At 40.1% G+C, this 18,393-nt stretch overlaps 1 protein-coding gene across 1 annotated transcript in view; it reads left to right on the plus strand.

Moving 5' to 3' along the window:
* The first annotated feature begins 13,028 nt into the window (after nucleotides 1–13,028).
* The window catches only part of NAALAD2 (N-acetylated alpha-linked acidic dipeptidase 2), a 39,912-nt gene continuing 34,547 nt past the window's right edge, over nucleotides 13,029–18,393 (plus strand). The window contains exons 1-2 of the mRNA XM_081098454.1: nucleotides 13,029–13,140; nucleotides 13,927–14,038. Coding sequence (XP_080954580.1) covers nucleotides 13,059–13,140; nucleotides 13,927–14,038 — 194 coding nt within the window. The 5' untranslated portion in view covers nucleotides 13,029–13,058. The remainder of the gene's footprint in view (nucleotides 13,141–13,926; nucleotides 14,039–18,393) is intronic.

The raw sequence follows: 18,393 nt of genomic DNA on the forward strand, positions 1-18,393 counted from the left end.
CTTGGTCCTTGTCCAACTTCATAACTGACTTTCTGAAGTTACGCCTCAGGAAAGGGCTTTGTTCTGGAAGTGGTTAAATCGGTGAGTTCATGGGGCTGCAGACCATCACTCTGTCTGCTTTTGTCATCCTCTCTCTCCCCTAAGGAGCTGGAAGCCTCAAGCCCTCCCGGCCTCAGCTGCTCTCTCCAGGCCTGCCAAGCAGAGCTCCCTGAACTGGGGGGAAGGGCGTCTGTTAGCAATTGGATTTCTAAGTTTCAAGGGTCCCAGAGCCTTTGGGAACCCTGTGTCCTTTCCTTTTGTCCTCCGGGACAGATGGTGGCTCCTGTGAGTCTTTGTGGATTAGCTCTACTTGCTCAGTGTGGGGTTCACGGGGGTGTGGGGCTCATGGGCACCTCATCACTCTGTGTTGTCATAGGTGCTGCCTTGTTATCCTACTTGCTCTGTAGGGTTTGGTGGCAGACTCTGAGACATTAAAACTTGGCTGCTGCTAACACATTGCATAGAATCCCTATTAACATGTTTAATGTATGTATGGTTTGAGCCTATCCTTTTCATCTAAGCTATTTGACAGAAATATGAAAGACGGCCTCCTTATATTTCTACCTTTGTAAAAATACCAGATTTTTCATTGAGATGTTATGCGAACAACATAAAAGACCCAAAAAACAAACCCATCACCCATTCATTATGAACTGAAATACTATGCAGGTGTTAAGAATGAGGGGATTAATACAAATTAACATGGGAGTAACTACACTGAATTAAGTAATTTATACTTTTTAAATAACGTCATTTCATTCAACTTAGTTATTTTTCTATTGTGTGTGTGCGTGTGCATGTGCTTTTATTATGTGTGTGGACTCATGGAACCACCAACATAATCAGGATGCAGAATATTACCATATAAGGATCCTTTGTCTTATCCCTTGTAGCTACAGCCAACTCTCTCATTCTTTCTGTGTCTCTAGCCCCTGGCAACTACTCTGATAAGTATCTATATGATTTGACATTTCAGGAATTTTTTAATAAATAGGATTGTGCGGTATGAAACCTTTGGAGACTGACTTTTAAAACCCAGCATAATTCCCTTGGTAATCTATCCAAGTTTTGCCTGTATTTATACTTTGTTCCTTTTTGTTGCTGAGTAGAATTTCATGGTTTGGTTTGTTTGATCTTTCACCCACTGACGAAGATTTGAGTGGGGATATTATGAATACAAACTATACACACTCATATATATATGTGTTTGTGTGAACATAAACCCATTTTATATCTCTAGGATAAATGCCAAGAGTTCAATTGCTGAGTTTAGCAAATATTTAGTTTTATAAGAAACTTCCATATTCTCTTCTTGCCAGCATTTGGTATTATCATGATTTTTTTGTTTTAGCTATTCTGATAGATGTATAGTTATATCTCATTGTGGTTTCAATGTGCATTTCCCTAATGGCTAATGATATTGAATATATTTTCCTGTGCTTATTATGAATATCTGTGTAGCATTCTCAGTAAAATGCCTAGCCAAGTCTTTGGCCTATTTTCTAATTAGCTTGTTACTTTTCACTGTCAATTCTCGCCATACTTTACATATAAGTTCTTTGTAAGGTATGTGGTATGCAAATTATTTTCCCCCTATGCAAATTATTCCCCCCTATGCAAATTATTTTTCCCCCAGGCTGAAAGTTGTCTTTTCATCCTTTATGGGTCTTTCTCAGGGCAAATTCTTTTACTTTGATGAAATCAAATTTTGTAAATGTTTTTATCTTTGTGAATTGTGCTTTAATTTTCAAGCACAAAAATTACTGCCTCGCCCCAAGTCCAAGGATATTTCTTCTATTTTTTTTAATAAAAGTTTTATAGTTTTACATTCTCTAATCCATTTGAATTTTTGTTTTAGCTGTGAATTTAGTCAAAGCTCATTTTCCTGCCTATGGATCTAATAGTTCCACCTGGCTATCCTGTCTCTTTCAATTGCTTATGCATCCTTTTAAAAATCAGGTATATTTGTGTGTATTCTTTACTCTTTAACAAAAAGAAAATAAAAAAACAACAAACCCTTAATATTCACCAATTATGGAATGTTAACTTTATTTTAGAGGGGATAGTTCTGACATTAGAATAAAATACCTTCACATGCCAAATTGGTTAATATGCATAGCACTATTTCCTTTAAACATATTCAAATGAAAACAATTCAAACCGCTAAAATTACCCGACCATAAGTAATAAGAATATATTAAGTCAAATTGTTTAATTCTATGCATTTGAATGTGTTCAGAAAAGTCTATTTTAACCATAAATAAGCAAAATCTTAGTGTTTTTGTTTGTTTGTGAGGCTGGAATTGACGCACTTTGTGCCAATACTGTCCATTTCAGGTTATTATGAAAAGCAATGAGGGTGTGTCATTCTTGCAAAAGCCATTTTCTGCTTTCTCAACTTCTCAAATGCCATGCAAATTTAGAAAGCCCCTTTTTCCCTTTCTTAAAACACAATTGTAGATATTTGCATCAGTGAATTATTGTGTTTGTGGTAATATATTTAAATATGTTTTGGTAATATATTTGAATAGTTTAATTTGTTAAATAATTTGTGTCAGATATTTTTTAAATATATTTTTATTCATTTCAGAGAGGAAGGGAGAGGAAGAGAGAGATAGAAACATCAATGATGAAAGAGAATCATTGATCGGCTGCCTCCTGCATGCCCCCTACTGGGGATCAAGCCCACAACCCGGGCACGTGCCCTCAACCAGAATCGAACCCAGGACCTTTCAGTCCACAAGCCAATGTTCTATCCACTGAGCCAAACCGACTAGGGGTGTGTCAGATAATTTTGATTAAAACTAAAACTACAAACCAAGCAGGGTGTGGGGTTTTGTTTTTTCTTTCTTTGAAAAATCAGAGTGGATTCCAACAGTTATGTAAAAGCTTTTGGCAACTATGAAGCTGAGGAGGTCCCAGCCTCCTGGAGGACTTTGGGTCTCACTGTACTCCTGGCTCTTGGACCCTTCCCATAAGCCCCTTGTAGGGACACAAAAAATTCCTCCCACCTTCTAACCTTTTCTGCCTGGGGTAATGATGAAATTAAAATGAGATACATTAACAGAAGAATATGGCCAAAGGTGATCGACGTGGATATTTGAGAGTGCCATGAGAATAGACCACAGACACACTGGGCAGTTGAGGCTTGTATTCCACCTGGAACCAAGGAGAAGGGGGTTTGTGGTTTGGGACTTAAAAGGGCAGAAAGGCAAGTCACGTGGAGGTAGAAAAGCACATGTTTGGTAAATGTTTTCTGGGCTACTGTAACACTGGGGCACAGAGAGGAACTGAATCAAAAGGGCCTTGCTAGGTTCTTCCCTGGCTATCACCCACCAGCTCATTTCAAATGGTAGTTATCTGCGATGAGATCACCCTCCTGGAGCAGTAAAGGGGAAGGTCAGAGGGTTTTCCAGAGTCTTTTTTTTTCTTTCTTAAAAATAACCAGCTTTTAAGAATCAGTATCCCAAAGAGGCATATTTGCTCTTAGCAAACTCTGCTCTCCCTCCCACCCCTCCTCAATAAAATGGTTTGATCTCAGAAAAAAAAAAGTTATATAAAAATCTAAAAGTGTTGTCCAGCCAGCGTGGCTCAGTGGTTGAGCATCGACGTATGAACCTGGAGGTCACAGGTCGATTCTTGGTCGGGGCACATGCCCAGCAGGAGGCAGCTGATGGATGATTCTCTCTCATCATTGATGTTTCTATATCTCTGTCCCTCTCCCTTCGTCTCTGAAATCAATAAATATATTTTAAAAAAATATCTAAAAGTGTTAAAAAGATTCCAGTTATATGTACTCAAGATGACAGATGTGTACTCAAGATATCGATGTATTTTGAGAACTTGAGTCCCATTGGAGTTTGTGTGTTTTTGAGACCAGAATCTCTGCAAATGAAAGTACATTTAGGTCACCTGGGTACCTTGTCAAACTGCAGATCCTTACTGAGGGAGGCCTGAGGGTGCTCCCAGGTAATGCTGATGCTGCTGGCCTTTGACCAAACTTTGAGTAACATGATTATAGGCTAGTGGTTTGCAGCTCTAGCTAAATATTCACCTATGGAGCTCTTAATTATGCCAGACCCTGGAATCAATACAATGAATTTAGAATCCTTGGGATTAGGCTCCAATCACTGTCATGTTTAAAGTGCAGTCATTATGTTCTAAAACGGAGAGATCCAGTGTGTAGGGAGAAGCTGGCATCTCTTAAAAACTACAAGGATTAGTTCTGTCCCTGTCCTACTCTTGGAAACCTCAAATGAATTTCAAATTTGGGACAGAGGTAGAAACCAAACCAAAATAACCCTGAAAACACCCAACACCAGAGGACATTGGTAGATATTTGCATACAACATGACCCGTATGCCATGAGGTCAGTTTCCTCAGAATATTAAGAGTAAAGTCTTAATAGTGCTCGCTTCGCAGCACATATACTAAAATTGGAATGATACAGAGAAGATTAGCATGACCACTGAGCACGGATGACATGCAAATTCATGAAGCATTCCATATTTTCTTTTTAAAAATAGTAAAGTCTAACAAATAAGTCAAAAGCTATCCTGTTACTGGTTCAAAGTCCTTGTGCCTGATGCTTTGAAAGGCTAAAACTCAAAATGTCAGAGTTTGGAGCAAGGAAATGTTTACTGATTGAGAAGGTGGGAGACTCAAATTCATTTTAAGAAAGTAGAGAGTGCAGACATCTTTAACATCAAGGGAAGGGGGAAACGGGAATGGCAAGAAGTGATTGATGAACCAAGGGGGCACTGATTTTGAGATTTATCTATGTTGTTATCTGCATGAATTTTTATTGCAGAAATAATATTCCTTTGAATGGATATACCATAGTTTGGTTAATCATGTACCTGTTCATAGAAATCTCAGTGGTTTTTCACTTTGGGGATATAACCAAGAAAGCTGCTATGAACAGTCATGTACAAATCTTTGAATGGACACATGCTTTGATTTCTCTTGAGTAACACTTTGGAGTGAAATGGCTGAACCACAAGCTATCTCTGCTTGTTGACAGCACCCGGTTTGAGCAAATCCCCATTTCCTTAGACCCTCACTCAAATTCCTCAACCAAAGCTCAAATCCTGTAATACGTGTGTTTTTTTTTTTCTAATATACTATTACTGAGACATCTCATGGCTCCCCATTGTAAGTGTGTTTCCTCATTGAAGAAAGTCATAAACTCAACTTAATCTATTGTAGGTGTGTTCTGGTGGGCTGGGGCTGGACTGGCTTTCCAGGTTTCTTTTTTACTTCATCTAAATTGCCTAATTTATTGGCAAAAAGTTGTTTATAATATATTCTTAGTCTTTGTTTACTGTCTGTAGAATCAATAGTAATGTCACCTTTTTAATTCCTGTATTGGTCATTTGTATCTTCTCCACTCTTTTCCTGATTAGTCTGGCTAGTGTATTGATCTTATCAAAGATTTTGGTTTTGTTGATTTTTTCAGTTGTTTTTGTTTTCTATATCACTGATTTCTGCTCAGATTGTTATTTCTGTGCTTTGGCTTACTTTGGGTTTAATTTCTTTTCTATTTTTCTTTTTGTTGTTGTTGTTGTTCCCTGGGTTCTTGAGGTGAAATCTGAAGTCACTGACTTGAGACATTCCTTCTTTTCTAATATCGAGATTTTAGTGCTATAAATTTCCCCCTTAAGTGTTGCTTTACTGTCATACCATAGATTTTGATATGTTTCATTTTAATTGCGTTTAAAACACCTTGATATATCTTTTTACATTTTTTTTCCTTTGAATCATAGGTTATTTAGAAGTATATTATTTAGTTTCCAAATAATTTGGAATTTCTTCATTATTGCTTTCTAATTCAATTTGTTTTCAGAAAATATATTTTGTGTGAATTTTCATCATGTCAAAGTTGTTTCAATTAGTTTTATGGCCTAAAATATGGACTATCTTGCTAAATGTGCATAATCGAAAAGAATGCTTAAACTGCTGTTATGGGGTGGTATGTTCTATGTTAATTAGCTCAAGTTGGTTGATAGAGTTGCTCCATCTTCTATATCTTTACTAGCTTAATTATTAACAGAGATGTATCAAAATATTCTATTATAATTATGGATTTGTTATTTCTTCTTGTAATTCTATTATTGTTTGTCTCATCTATTTTAAAGGTCTTCTCTTAGTGAATCAATGTTTATGATCATGTGTTCTTTTGATGAGTTCACCATTTTATTCTAAAATTACCTATTTAGTACAATAAAAGAATTGGAAAAAAACTTTTTACTGATATGGCAGGAAACACAGTAAAATAAAAAATTTAATAAATTTTTTGCCATAACCCAAAATATAATATATATATATATACCAAAAAATAAAATGATGTACCTATCTCTGCCAATGTTTTTTGTTATTAAATATAGTTTCTCTGATACATCAAAAAGCAGTTTTGTTATTTTTTTGGCTTAGTGTTATCAAGTTATATTTTTTTAATCCTTTTACTCTTTAGCCAAGTTGAATTTATATTTAAAGTGCATTTCTTCTTATAGGCACATATAGGCTAAACTTTCATTATTTTTTGTATGTCTTACTTTACATATATTGTAAATTCCACACTACACTGGTATTATCATTCTTTAAACAGTAAAATACTTTTTAAAGAGACTTGAATATAAAAATGATTAATTGCTACCAGCATGCTCAGCGGTTAGAGCATTGGCCCATGTACCAGAGAGTGCATGCCTCCTGCATGTCCCACACTGGGGATAAAGCCTGCAACCCAGGCATGTGCCCTGACCGGGAATTGAACCATGATCTCCTGGTTCATAGGTAGATGATCAACCACTGAGCCATGCCGGCCGGGCTATCCTATTCTTCAGTATGCAAGTTACACTTGGATTTTGGTTCTAGCTTAAAGGATTTTTATAAAATATCTTAATGACATTCTTCTTTATGGAAAGAGACTTCAGGGGGAATAAACAAAATGTCTATGTCAGAGATTTAGTTTCGTTGTGGAAGGATGACCTGTGTTTCAGGAATTAGGACAGAATGTTGTTTAAAATTTTGATCTTTGCGAAAGTCAGCGAGCATTCATAGAACCAGTTATTTCACATTCTTTGGACCACACCATGTGGTTCTCTTACTCTGTCTCTTCTTCCCGTGATCCAGTCCTACGTGCAAACCAGAGTGTACAATAACCACCACTTTAAGCAAGAGCATGAAGGTTTCTGATGACCTGAAAACCTCTTTCACTTGCTCGCCAATAGCCTTGCTTTCTGGGTCTATGACAAATAAGGCGTTCTGCATGAAAGCTGGTAGTGATAGGAGCTTGGCAAGTACCTGGCAGACTTTCTCAGGATGGTCTGAGGTTTAGAGAGAAGAGAATAAGCACTGAATTCCAAATAATGGCAGTGCAGTTTAGGGAACCACTGGGCTGATCTTTATTGTGGAGATGGCCTGCAGAATAGGAAATAACGTTGCTATTGTCATGAGTTATTTTGTCCTTGGTCATTCTAGCTGGCCAAGAAGATCTAGCTGTTAAAAGTGTCTCAGCTCACTAGAGTGAAAACATGAAATACTTTTAGTTCTAATAACTGCCTCTAATTATACAATTTGAATTCTGTTTCCCTACTGTTTGCTTTGTTAGGGACCCTGGGACAATACTGTGGAAGGAGGCCAGGAACGTCCTCGGCCATTTGTCACTTACCAATGCCTCCTCCACTGGCAGACATGTGGATGTAGTACACTCACTGGGAGAGCACAGTAAGTAGCACGGGCCTCCCTTTGGGACTGTCTGGTTCTTTGTGATGCTGGTGACCGCTGCTGATGTGGTGGTTTCCTGGTCTCTATGCATTGGGTTGTCATGTGTTTTCCTTCCCTCAAAGGGAGGCAAGATTCAAAAGCTAGATCAAGTGGGTTTGGTTGCCAGCTTCCAGAAGTCTTAAGTCTCATTGTTTTTAAGTTTAATGAGAAAGCTTTGAAGGATTTTAATAATACCCCGATCTGGAAGAAAACTCTACTAAGTCAGAGATGGTCTATATGTGAGCAAGAGTGGGGCCAGAGACCACTGACGGGGGGCGTAGGGGGGGGGGGCGGGCAATTACAGAAGTCTAGATTACAGATGATTGTGCCTGAGATTAGCGGGATCCTGGTGAAACAGCTGGATTCAAGCAGAGCCAATAGAACATACTGGTGTGTTGGATACAAGGTGTGAATGAAAACAAAGAGTGAGGGACTGGAGATGCACCCACATCTACAAAGCAGACATTACTGTAACTACAGGAGGTGGGAGAGCTGCTTGGTGGGAGAGGCTCACTGGGGGCAAAGATGAGAACAGAAAGCAAATGATAATAATCAAAGGTAAAGAACTTCCAAAGGAAATACATAGTAAATGACCATTGGCAGAGCAAGGTTCCATCTTTCCTCCCTGACCCCACAAGTCCCCATGACGTGGACATTTATCTGGTTTGAGGGAAACTGGTCTCATCAAGTGAGGGTAGGTGCCAGGTCAGATGGAACAGAAAGCGGGCTATCAGAAGCAAGATCAAGAATCTAGAGATTTATGCAAATTCTAAAGATACTGAAAGTCCACAGGGACTGAGGATGCAAATGAGACCAGAGATGAAAGAGCTGGAAGAAAAAGCATGAGGGCCCCTGACCATTGCACTGTCTGATAAAAGCCATCATGGAAAATAGACTGAGGGCACATGCTGATAAGGAATGAAAAACATTGAGCAAGAAACTTTAGTTTAAAGGTCAGCCCGTAGAACTCACCATTGCCAAGTTTCCACCTGGAATGTGAGCATCATGGTACTCACGTACCGTGTCAACAGGAGGCCATGGGTGGCGGTCTTCTCTCTGTTTTACAGTTTAACTTGGGGGTAGAGGGTGGGGGGAGGTCTTGACTCATTTACACATTTACTGTTGAGTAGAGTAATTGTGACATCAGAAGGAAAATATCCAATCATGGTTTTGTGCTTTTCTTTTGAAATTTCTCCTCACTCTTATCAGTCTTACATCTATACTCGTGTCTTACTTCTCACCTGCTTTATGGGTTATGGTATATTGTACAATGTCCTAACATTCTAACATCTTTAAGTTTCAAATGGATTTTTGGCAGTTTTGTGACCTAGGGTTTTGAAATATTCGACGGGAACACATCTCTTCTCATGAATCTCAGCCATGTTAACATCAATCTTTCACTTTTTCAGAAAGGGGACACTGCTGCCTGCATGACCAGATCATCATCATGTCACCTTGTGACATCATTAATGTCTGGATCATGTCTGGATCCCCGCAGTGAGCATCCAGGTGATCCCTCTCTTATGAAAGACATGGCAACATCGTCAAACAAAATATGAACCTTGAGACCATTAAACATCATTCCTTCTCTATGAAATCTTAACTACTGGTATGTTCGTTAAGGAATTCACCTCTATTGCTTTGTTAGGCCATGAGTGAAACTTTGTTTTCCAATCTCCTGTGACCCAGTTGATGGAATTTTAACTTGAAAGTTACAAGAGGGCCTCTTCCAGGATGTGAAAAGGGGGAGAGGTTATGTAAGAGCAGTTTGTGTTTGTGAACGGAGAAACTAGTTCTGTCACGCGAGAGCTCCCTGCATAATGAGCAGGTCACGTGTGTTAAGTAGTTTTACTGAGAGTTGCATTTTCCAATACCAAAAGGTTCTTACACACGTGTTAGCTTTGAGGGGAGGATTGAAAGGGGTTGGCATAAGTCAACAATGGTGTTTTGTTAAATGTGCTTATAGGAAGCAAATATTGTCCAAGGACAAATAATTAGAAACTGTGATAGCAACCTTCTGTTATAAGGTGAGTTCAGATAAAATAATGTATCATCTGTATCTGTATTAACACAAGGCCAAAGATGTGCTGAACCGGCTAAGTGGACATTTTACGATGGATTGGCAAGACAACGATTGTAGATGCCACCTACTGAGGCAGCGACAACCTTCACATTTAAGGTAATATTGCTCCACCCTAGAACACTTACCTTTAATTACATATTCAGTATTTGCCTTCTCATTGTACCATCGGCTTCCTAAAGGCAAGGATCAGATTCTCAGAATTTTTCACTTCTGGCCGGCTGTAGCCTCTTAATAAATATTGACTTAAGAATAACCTACCTTTAATTTGGGAAAATTAATCAGCTTAGAAAGCTGCTAATTAATACACCAATTTCTTCTATTAACCCAACTTTAGCTATAAAATTGAGATAGGAGTAGGAAAACACAAATTTCACCAATAACCGTCCTTTTAATCAGTACTTTCTAACTCGTCTTTCTGCAACAAGCCTTTGAATCTAGAGATGGTTTTGATCAGCCTTTTGAGAGGAATGTAGCCAATAACAGTATCCCATGAGGAGCAGATAGAAAAGGCCAAGAGCCTAGAAATTAAGAAATTATATAACCAATCCACCAAAGTTATATGCATAACACATTTTTTTGAATCCTGACACAAATGACATTTGAGATTGTTTGTGGCATTGAGGAGACCCTTGTCGCCCGACTAAAGTATTTTGAAATCAATTAATTCACTAACAATATTTGTTTCAATGCTAACTATCAGGCATTTCACACAAGTGCCAAGAGAAAAATCATCAGATATATTCATCAACAATTACAGTGCAAGAAACGAGAAATTAGACTCTTCTGGAAACTCCTTAGGAGCAAAGTAAAATGCCTTAACTTTGTTCATCTAAACTAACAGGCTGGGGTGATGGGCAACAAGCATTTCTCTGAGATCCAAAAGAACAGCTATTTAGGAAGCACTGATTCAGGCAGAAACCCAGATAGCATTCTGATTAGGGGGTGAAGGCAAGGGGTTTTTATGAGAAAGGGAAGAATAATCACATTAATAGAAGGGAAGGCATTTCTACTGGTGCTAATCAGCCAAGGAAGGAATTTCTATAGGGCAGATAAGCTAAGTTATTGCTTGGCTATACATAGTGCTGCTGATTCTAAAGGATGTCTTTGACTTTCGGTCCTGTCGTCAGACTGTCTGCTTTGCAAACAGTGGTTTGGAATACCATGTAGCTTTGTCCCAGTTATTCTGCTCACTTAAAACATTTCAAAATTTGAGGAGTGAGATGGGTAAGGCAGTTCCTCTAGGTTGGTGACTCCAGCTCCATTTTAAGGTGGATCCATTTACATATAGTTTTTAAAGTATGTTTTTATTGATTTATTTTAGAGGAAGGGAAAAGGATAGAAACATTGGTAAGAAATATTAATGACCTGTGATCTGCTGCCTCCTGCATGCCCCTTACTAGGGATGGAGCCTGTAACCCAGGCATGAACCTGACCAGGAATCCAGCCAGTGACCTCTGGTTCATGTGTCAACACTCAACCACCAAGCGACGCCAGCCAGGCTGTTTATATATTTTTCACAGCTGAGATCATCAGGGCTTGGAAAATGCAGTAGAGATTGGGAATGTAACCACAGATATACTATCTCTCATACCCCACTCATAGGCATTTTTCCTTTGGCTGCAAAACTGCTTTCAGTTGGATATGAGGAATCCAGTCCAGACTTGCTAAAGATTTCCCCTAGGGCAGCGGTTCTCAACCTGTGGGGCGCGACCCCTTTGGGGGTCTAATGACCCTTTCACAGGGGTCGCCTATGACCATCGGAAAACAAATATATAATTACATATTGTTTTTGTGATTAATCACTATGCTTTAATTATGTTCCATTTGTAACAATGAAAATACATCCTGCATATCAGATATTTACATGACAATTCATAACAGTAGCAAAATTACAGTTATGAAGTAGCAACGAAAATAATTTTATGGTTGGGGGTCACCACAACATGAGGAACTGTATCAAAGGGTCGCGGCATTAGGAAGGTTGAGAACCACTGCTCTAGGGTGAAATGGATGGCTTTGGGAGTGCTATTTACAGGGACCTTCCTTGTGCAAACTTTCTAAAACACTTTTGTTGTTGTTGTTCAAAAAACTTATCTTACTATAAAGACAAAACACTTTTATTTATTTATTTTTAAATATATTTTATTGATTCTTCACAGAGAGGAAGGGAGAGGGATAGAGAGTTAGAAACATCGATGAGAGAGAGAAACATCGACCAGCTGCCTCCTGCACACTCCCCACTGGGGATGTTGCCCGCAACCAAGGTACATGACCTTGACCGGAATCGAACCCAGGACCCTTCAGTCCGGAGGCCGAGGCTCTATTCACCAAGCCAAACCAGCTAGGGCAAAGACAAAACACTTTTAAAGAGAAGCATCTGTAAACGTGATAGGTGGGGGAGGACAGAGAGGGTGGCATTTGTTGAGACCCTCCTGCCAGTGATGGGGCAAAGCACTTGCAATGGTTAATCTAATTAACTTGAACCCACCGCACTCCAGTGGGGTAGGGACACGCTCCAGTTGCAGAAGGAACGGAGGAGTACAGGAATCTGGAGACCTGTTCAGCTAAGGGGGAAACAAAAGAACGCAAACCTACCAGTTGTGATGTTGATGCCTGAAGGAACTCCTATGTGAGACAGTGAAGCAGCCAGCACCCAAAATGCTTCCCAAGTGTGACCCGTCAGAAATTAGGACAGAATCCGGGGCAGCAGGGTAATCCACAGGGAAGGGAGAGCAAGTGGGACTTCGGTGCATTTCCAGCTGAAACTCAGCAATGCCTAGAACGGGGGTGGCACAGAGGCAGGTCAGCAGAGTGCTTTAGGCACCCAGTAGGGACACTTTCAGAGCTCCCACGGCCGACTTTGCTGGCTGGAATCAACAGACTGGAAGTTGCCTGCCAACCTGAACAATGTGTTTCCCTCCCCTGCAGAGCATTCTCTCTCCCTTGGCGGCCCCCTGGGGAACGAAGGAGCCAGGAGTTGCAGGGAGCAGGCTTTCCCTCCTGGATGGGGGGAAATGGGGGGCGGAGGCAGAGCCTGGGCCAAGGTCCATGGTGGCCACGCCCCGCGGGAGCCTGGATGCTCAGCGCCTCCCCACGCGCGCTCTCCCGGTTCCTGTGCACCCTCGAGGCTCCTTACAGCAGCCTGCGCTCCAAGCTCAGCCGCGAAGAGGCCATGGCCAAGTCCAGGGGCCGGCTGTACCTCTGCATGTGCTTGGCTGCGGCGCTGGCCTCTTTCCTGGCAGGATTCATGGTGGGTAAGTGTGCAAACCCCAGCCCCCAGCCCAGGGCAGCTGCGGCTCCGCAGGGAAAACGGGGTTGGACTGTGCTGGCCTCCTCCCGCCTGCTGAGCTCATCTCAGTCCGGGATGGTGAACTCGCGGAGTTTCAGCCCAACCGGAAGCCTAAGGGAACGCAGTGGGCCTTCCTAATAAAGTGACCGAAGTCCAGGTTTATTAGATGCTCCCAGGGTTCAGGGTACTGATAAGAGCTGTTTAGAGCGTCACTCTCCGCAGGGATGAACATGGAGGTTTCCGTTACAAGCATTATCAATGAGTCACCCAAAGCTAGTAATTAATGTGTGCAGCGCTGCAAAAAGTGCCCTGCCCCCATCATTGATTAAATAAAAATTTGTGGAATGCTTCCTGTGTGTCTGGCATGGTGCTAAGAATTAGCGCCCCCCCCCCCCATCGCGCTCCTTGTCCATCCCCCTCTCCCCCCCACCCTACCCCCGCCAGAACAAGAGGAAGGCCCAGGCCTTGATATCTAACGTGGGAAAATGAAAACAACTTCCCTGATATAAAAACTCTTTTTAACCAACTCAAAATTGCATTACACAGCGGAATTGGAAGGTTCCCTGCCTTTAATATGAATATTTCTGTAAAGCTCACCGAGATCTATTTCTTACTTAGGGAAGGGCTATATTTGGCTCTAGTTTTTATAAAAGTCTAAAGTAAGTGTGTGTGTGCGTGTGTGTGTGTGTGTGTGTGTGTGTGTGTGTTTGTGTGTGTGATGTATATGTGCCTATGTGTCTTCTCCCCTCAGGCTGGTTTATTAAGCCTCTCAAAGAAACAACTACTACCCACCGCTATCATCAAAGTGTGCGGTGGAACCTGATATCTGAGATGAAAGCTGAGAATATTAGGTCATTTCTTCGGTAAGTTCATTTTGCATATTTGATCTTAACAATAAAGTGTTTAAGATATTGCAGAGTGAAGAGTGTACTGAAACTGGTTGTACTCCCATGGTAATCTTTGTGTAAAGTTAACAGGATATCATCGCCTTCATAAAATGTCCCTAAACCACTATTAGGATGCAATCTATTTGACTGTGGCAGGAGTCTTTCTGCCCTAATTTCATCTTCACAAAAAGTTAGCTGATTGCTTTATTAAGAAATGTTTCAACTTCATGTAACTTTGGGCTGCAACTGAATGTTATTCTTTGTTCCTCGGTCCCTGGGTTTAATCAGCAATGTTATTTAAACATTATATTTTGTCAGGAAGACTTAACTGGTTGCAAACTCTGACTTAGAGGGAAGGAGGTTAAACTTTCAGAATCTCTCTGCCACAGATTAAACCTCTCTCCCATGTTGCAAGTGTAAGTAATACAAATAGGACAAAGTGAAAGCAAAAAGATCAGTGCAAATCTTCCGGTTTGTAGGCATGAAAAAGAGTAACATTTGAGGGAGCCATTTTGAACTCCTTGAAGGTAATCAGCATGACAGTTATTCCTATATTCAGACTCTTTCAAAGGATACTGTCATAAGAAATACCCCAGCTTTATTGAAGTATAATTTACATAAAGTAAACTGCTTCCATATATAGCCTGCAGTTTGAGAGTATTGACAGATGTAGAATAGACTCAAAAAGCCACCACCTCAGTCTCAATACAGAAAACGTACATCTTGCCCTTTGCAGTTTATTCCTCCCTTTACCCTTGGCCCTAGACCAGCCGTGGGCAAACTATGGCCCGCGGGCCGGATCCGGCCCGTTTGAAATGAATAAAACTAAAAAAAAAAAAAAAAGACCGTACCCTTTTATGTAATGATGTTTACTTTGAATTTATATTAGTTCACACAAACACTCCATCCATGCTTTTGTTCCGGCCCTCCGGTCCAGTTTAAGAACCCATTGTGGCCCTCGAGTCAAAAAGCTTGCCCACCCCTGCATGATCATGGATCAATTTTACATCACTATGGATTCCTTTGCATTTCCTATAATTTTATATAGATGGAGTCATACAATAAGTGCTCTTTTGTGTTTATCTCCGTTTACTCAGCGTGATGATTTTAGAGTTTATCAAAGCTGTTGCATGCGTTAGTAGTTTATTGCTTTTTACTGCTGAGTAGTATTACATTGAATGAATACTACAATGTGTAGACGATGGACATTGGGCTGTTTCTAGTTTCTTTTTTATTGTGAATAAAGCTGCGATGAGCAAATATGTGCAAGATTTTTGTGTGCACATATGTTTTCATTACTTTTGGATTGCTGTTTTGGGATGATAAGCATATGTTCAACATAAGAAAATGCCAAACAGACTTCCAAAGGGGTTGTACCACTTTCCATTGCCAGGGATCATGTGTGAATGTGCCCGTGCTCCCCATCCTAGCCAGCAGTTGGTACTGTTAGTTGTCTTAATCTTCTCCAGTCTAATGGGTGTGTAGGGGCATCTCGTTGTGCTTTTAATTTGCATTGTCTGATGCTGAGCATCATCTCCGGTGCTTATTAGACACTTGTATATCTTCTTTTATAAAGTCTCCCATGTGGTCCATCTTTGTGAATGATCCACGTGCACTTGAGAAAAATGTATATTCTGCTGCATTGGTGTGAAATGTTCTATAAATGTCAATTAAATCCATCTCATCCAGTATGTCCTTTAGAGTCTGTTTGCTTGTTAAGTTTTTGTCTGGAGGATCTACCCAGTGAAGTCAGAGGGGTGTTAAAGTCCCCTACTATGACTGTATTGTTGTCTTTCTCTCTGTTAAAGTCCTCTAGAAGTTGTTTTTTTATATATATATTTAGGTGCTCCTATATTGGGTGCATATATGTTTACCGGGGTTATATCCTCTTGTTGGATCGATCCCTTTATTATTATGTAGTGACCTTTGTTGTCTCTTTTGATGGCCTTCATTTTAAAGTCTATTTTGTCAGATATCTCGCTGTGGTTTTCATTTGGATTTCTGTGATGACCTTGAACATCTTTTCTTATGTCTGTTGGCCATCTATATGTCCTCTTTGGAGAAGCGTCTATTCAGGTCCTTTGCCCATTTTTAAATTGGATTATTTGTCTTCCTGGTGTTGAGTTGTATAAGTTCTTTATAAATTTTGGATATTAACCCCTTATCTGATGTATCGTTGGTAAATATGTTCTCCCATTCAGTGGGTTGTCTTTTCACGTTGTTGATGGTGCAAAAGCTTTTTATTTTTATGTGGTCCCATTTGCTTATTTTCTTTTCCTTTGTTTCCCTTGCCAGAGGAGATATGTCAGAAAAAAATATTGCTACAAGAAATGTCTGAGACTTTACTACCTATGTTTTCTTCTAGGATTTTTATGTTTTCATGACTACATTTAAGTCGAATCCATTTTGAGTTTTTTCTTGTGTATGGTGCAAGTTGGTGATCTAGTTTGTGTCCATCAGTAAATGAATGGATAAGAAAGCTGTGGTACATTTACTCTCAGAAATTTGAACTCATGGCTTCAGTGTTTTCTAGCCTTCAAGATTCCTGTTGAGATTTGGGGGCCATTTGATCCCAGTTCCTTTGTATCTGATATCTCTTAAAGGAAGATTTTAGTATCTTTTCTTTTTTTCTTCCTTTCTTTTTTTTTCTTTCTTTCTTTCTTTCTTTCTTTCTTTCTTTTTTTTTTTTTTAAGAGAGTACGTGTAGGGAGGATTGGAGAGGGAGGAGAGAGAAAGAGCGAATGACTGAAACATCATTGATGTGATAGAGACACATCAATTGGTTGCCTCCCATACATGCCCCCAACCAAGGCTGGGGATCGAAACTGCACCCCAGGTATGTGCCCTTGACCAGGAATCAAACCCACAACCCTTAAATCTAAAGGCCAATAATCTAACCACACTGGCCAGGGCTTCCTCATTTTCAAAATGGGAACAATAGAAGAGGGATTGGGAGAATTCAATGACATAATTCATGTGCAAGTACCTGGCATATAGTTCCTGGCATTTGGTAAGTTTTCAATAAATGTTAATTTTCCTTTTTTGGTTGTCCTCTGGTTGACTAAAAAACCAACTTATGAAAGTATTATTGTTTTGATGGGGAAAGGGGTTTGGGGAATAGTTTTAAAATATTACTTACCTCAAGCAAAATGTAGTTCTTAATGAGATATATTTGTGAGGTCACGTGAATGTTCCCAATCATTTAAACTCAGAACCGAGAGAACATTGCCCAAACTCAATTAAACAAACCTCTATTGTATAATTCTTAGGTCACAGGCAGGAATTAAGCAGGAGGGACTTTCTCTTTAGTGAGATAAACAATTTCATACAAAATGATAAAGCAACACTATATATATAATGTTAAATAGACTTGCCCAACTGGCCCAAAATGTCCTCGCTTACTGATGAGCAGCAAGAAGGCATGCCGCTGGTATAGAGGCGTGATGTTTGTCTAGGGTGAGTTCTCATCTGAGCCTCTACTGATTGTATGTGTTTACCATGAAATGTGTTCTTTCCCAGGGGAGCATGATGTGAAACCTGTAGCTACACACAAACATTTAAAAACTGGGGTGGAGCAGCCATCTGGTGTGGCTACAGCAGGAGGTCATGCTTCGATTTCCAGTCAGGGCACATGCCCAGGTTTCCACTTGATCCTCAGTAGGAGGCATGCAGGAGGCAGCTGATCAGTGATTCTCTCTCATCACTGATGTTTCTGTCTCTCTCACCCTCTCCCTTCCTCTCTCTGAAATCAATAGAAACACATTTTAAAAAGAAACAAACTGGAGTGGGGCAGAAAAATAAATTTTCCTCCTACCTTTCCTCCAAGGTCTTCTGGCTGGACTGATAAACTAACATAAGATGGGTTAACAGGAGAAAATAACCAAATTTATTGCATATGTATACGCGGGGGTCCCATAAGAATATGGGGCCGGAGGACAGATCCCGCAGTTCAGACTAGTATTGCACCTGGAGCTAAAGGGAAGGGCATTTGTGGTATGGGACTTCAAAGGGCAGGAATGCAAATCACATGGGACTTCAAAGGGCATGACAGCAAGTCACCTGTATTTATTGGTAAATACGTATTTTAAACAACGGCACACAGAGAAGACTTTGATCAAATGGGCCTTGCTAGATTCCTTCCTGTCTATCAGATTTGGCTCATAGCAAACTATAGTTACCTGTGATGATATCTCCCTTTCTGATGCAGGTTCTCCATTTGAATTCCTTTCAGGCAGTAGAGGGAAAGGCCAAAGATTTTTTTCTGAGATGTTTATTTCTTGGAAATAACCAGCTTAAAATAATCAGTACCCCAAAAGGCTCATTTTGAGGTG

The sequence above is a fragment of the Myotis nattereri genome (genome assembly GCF_964212035.1).
Source record: "Myotis nattereri genome assembly, chromosome: 9".
NCBI lineage: Eukaryota > Metazoa > Chordata > Mammalia > Chiroptera > Vespertilionidae > Myotis > Myotis nattereri.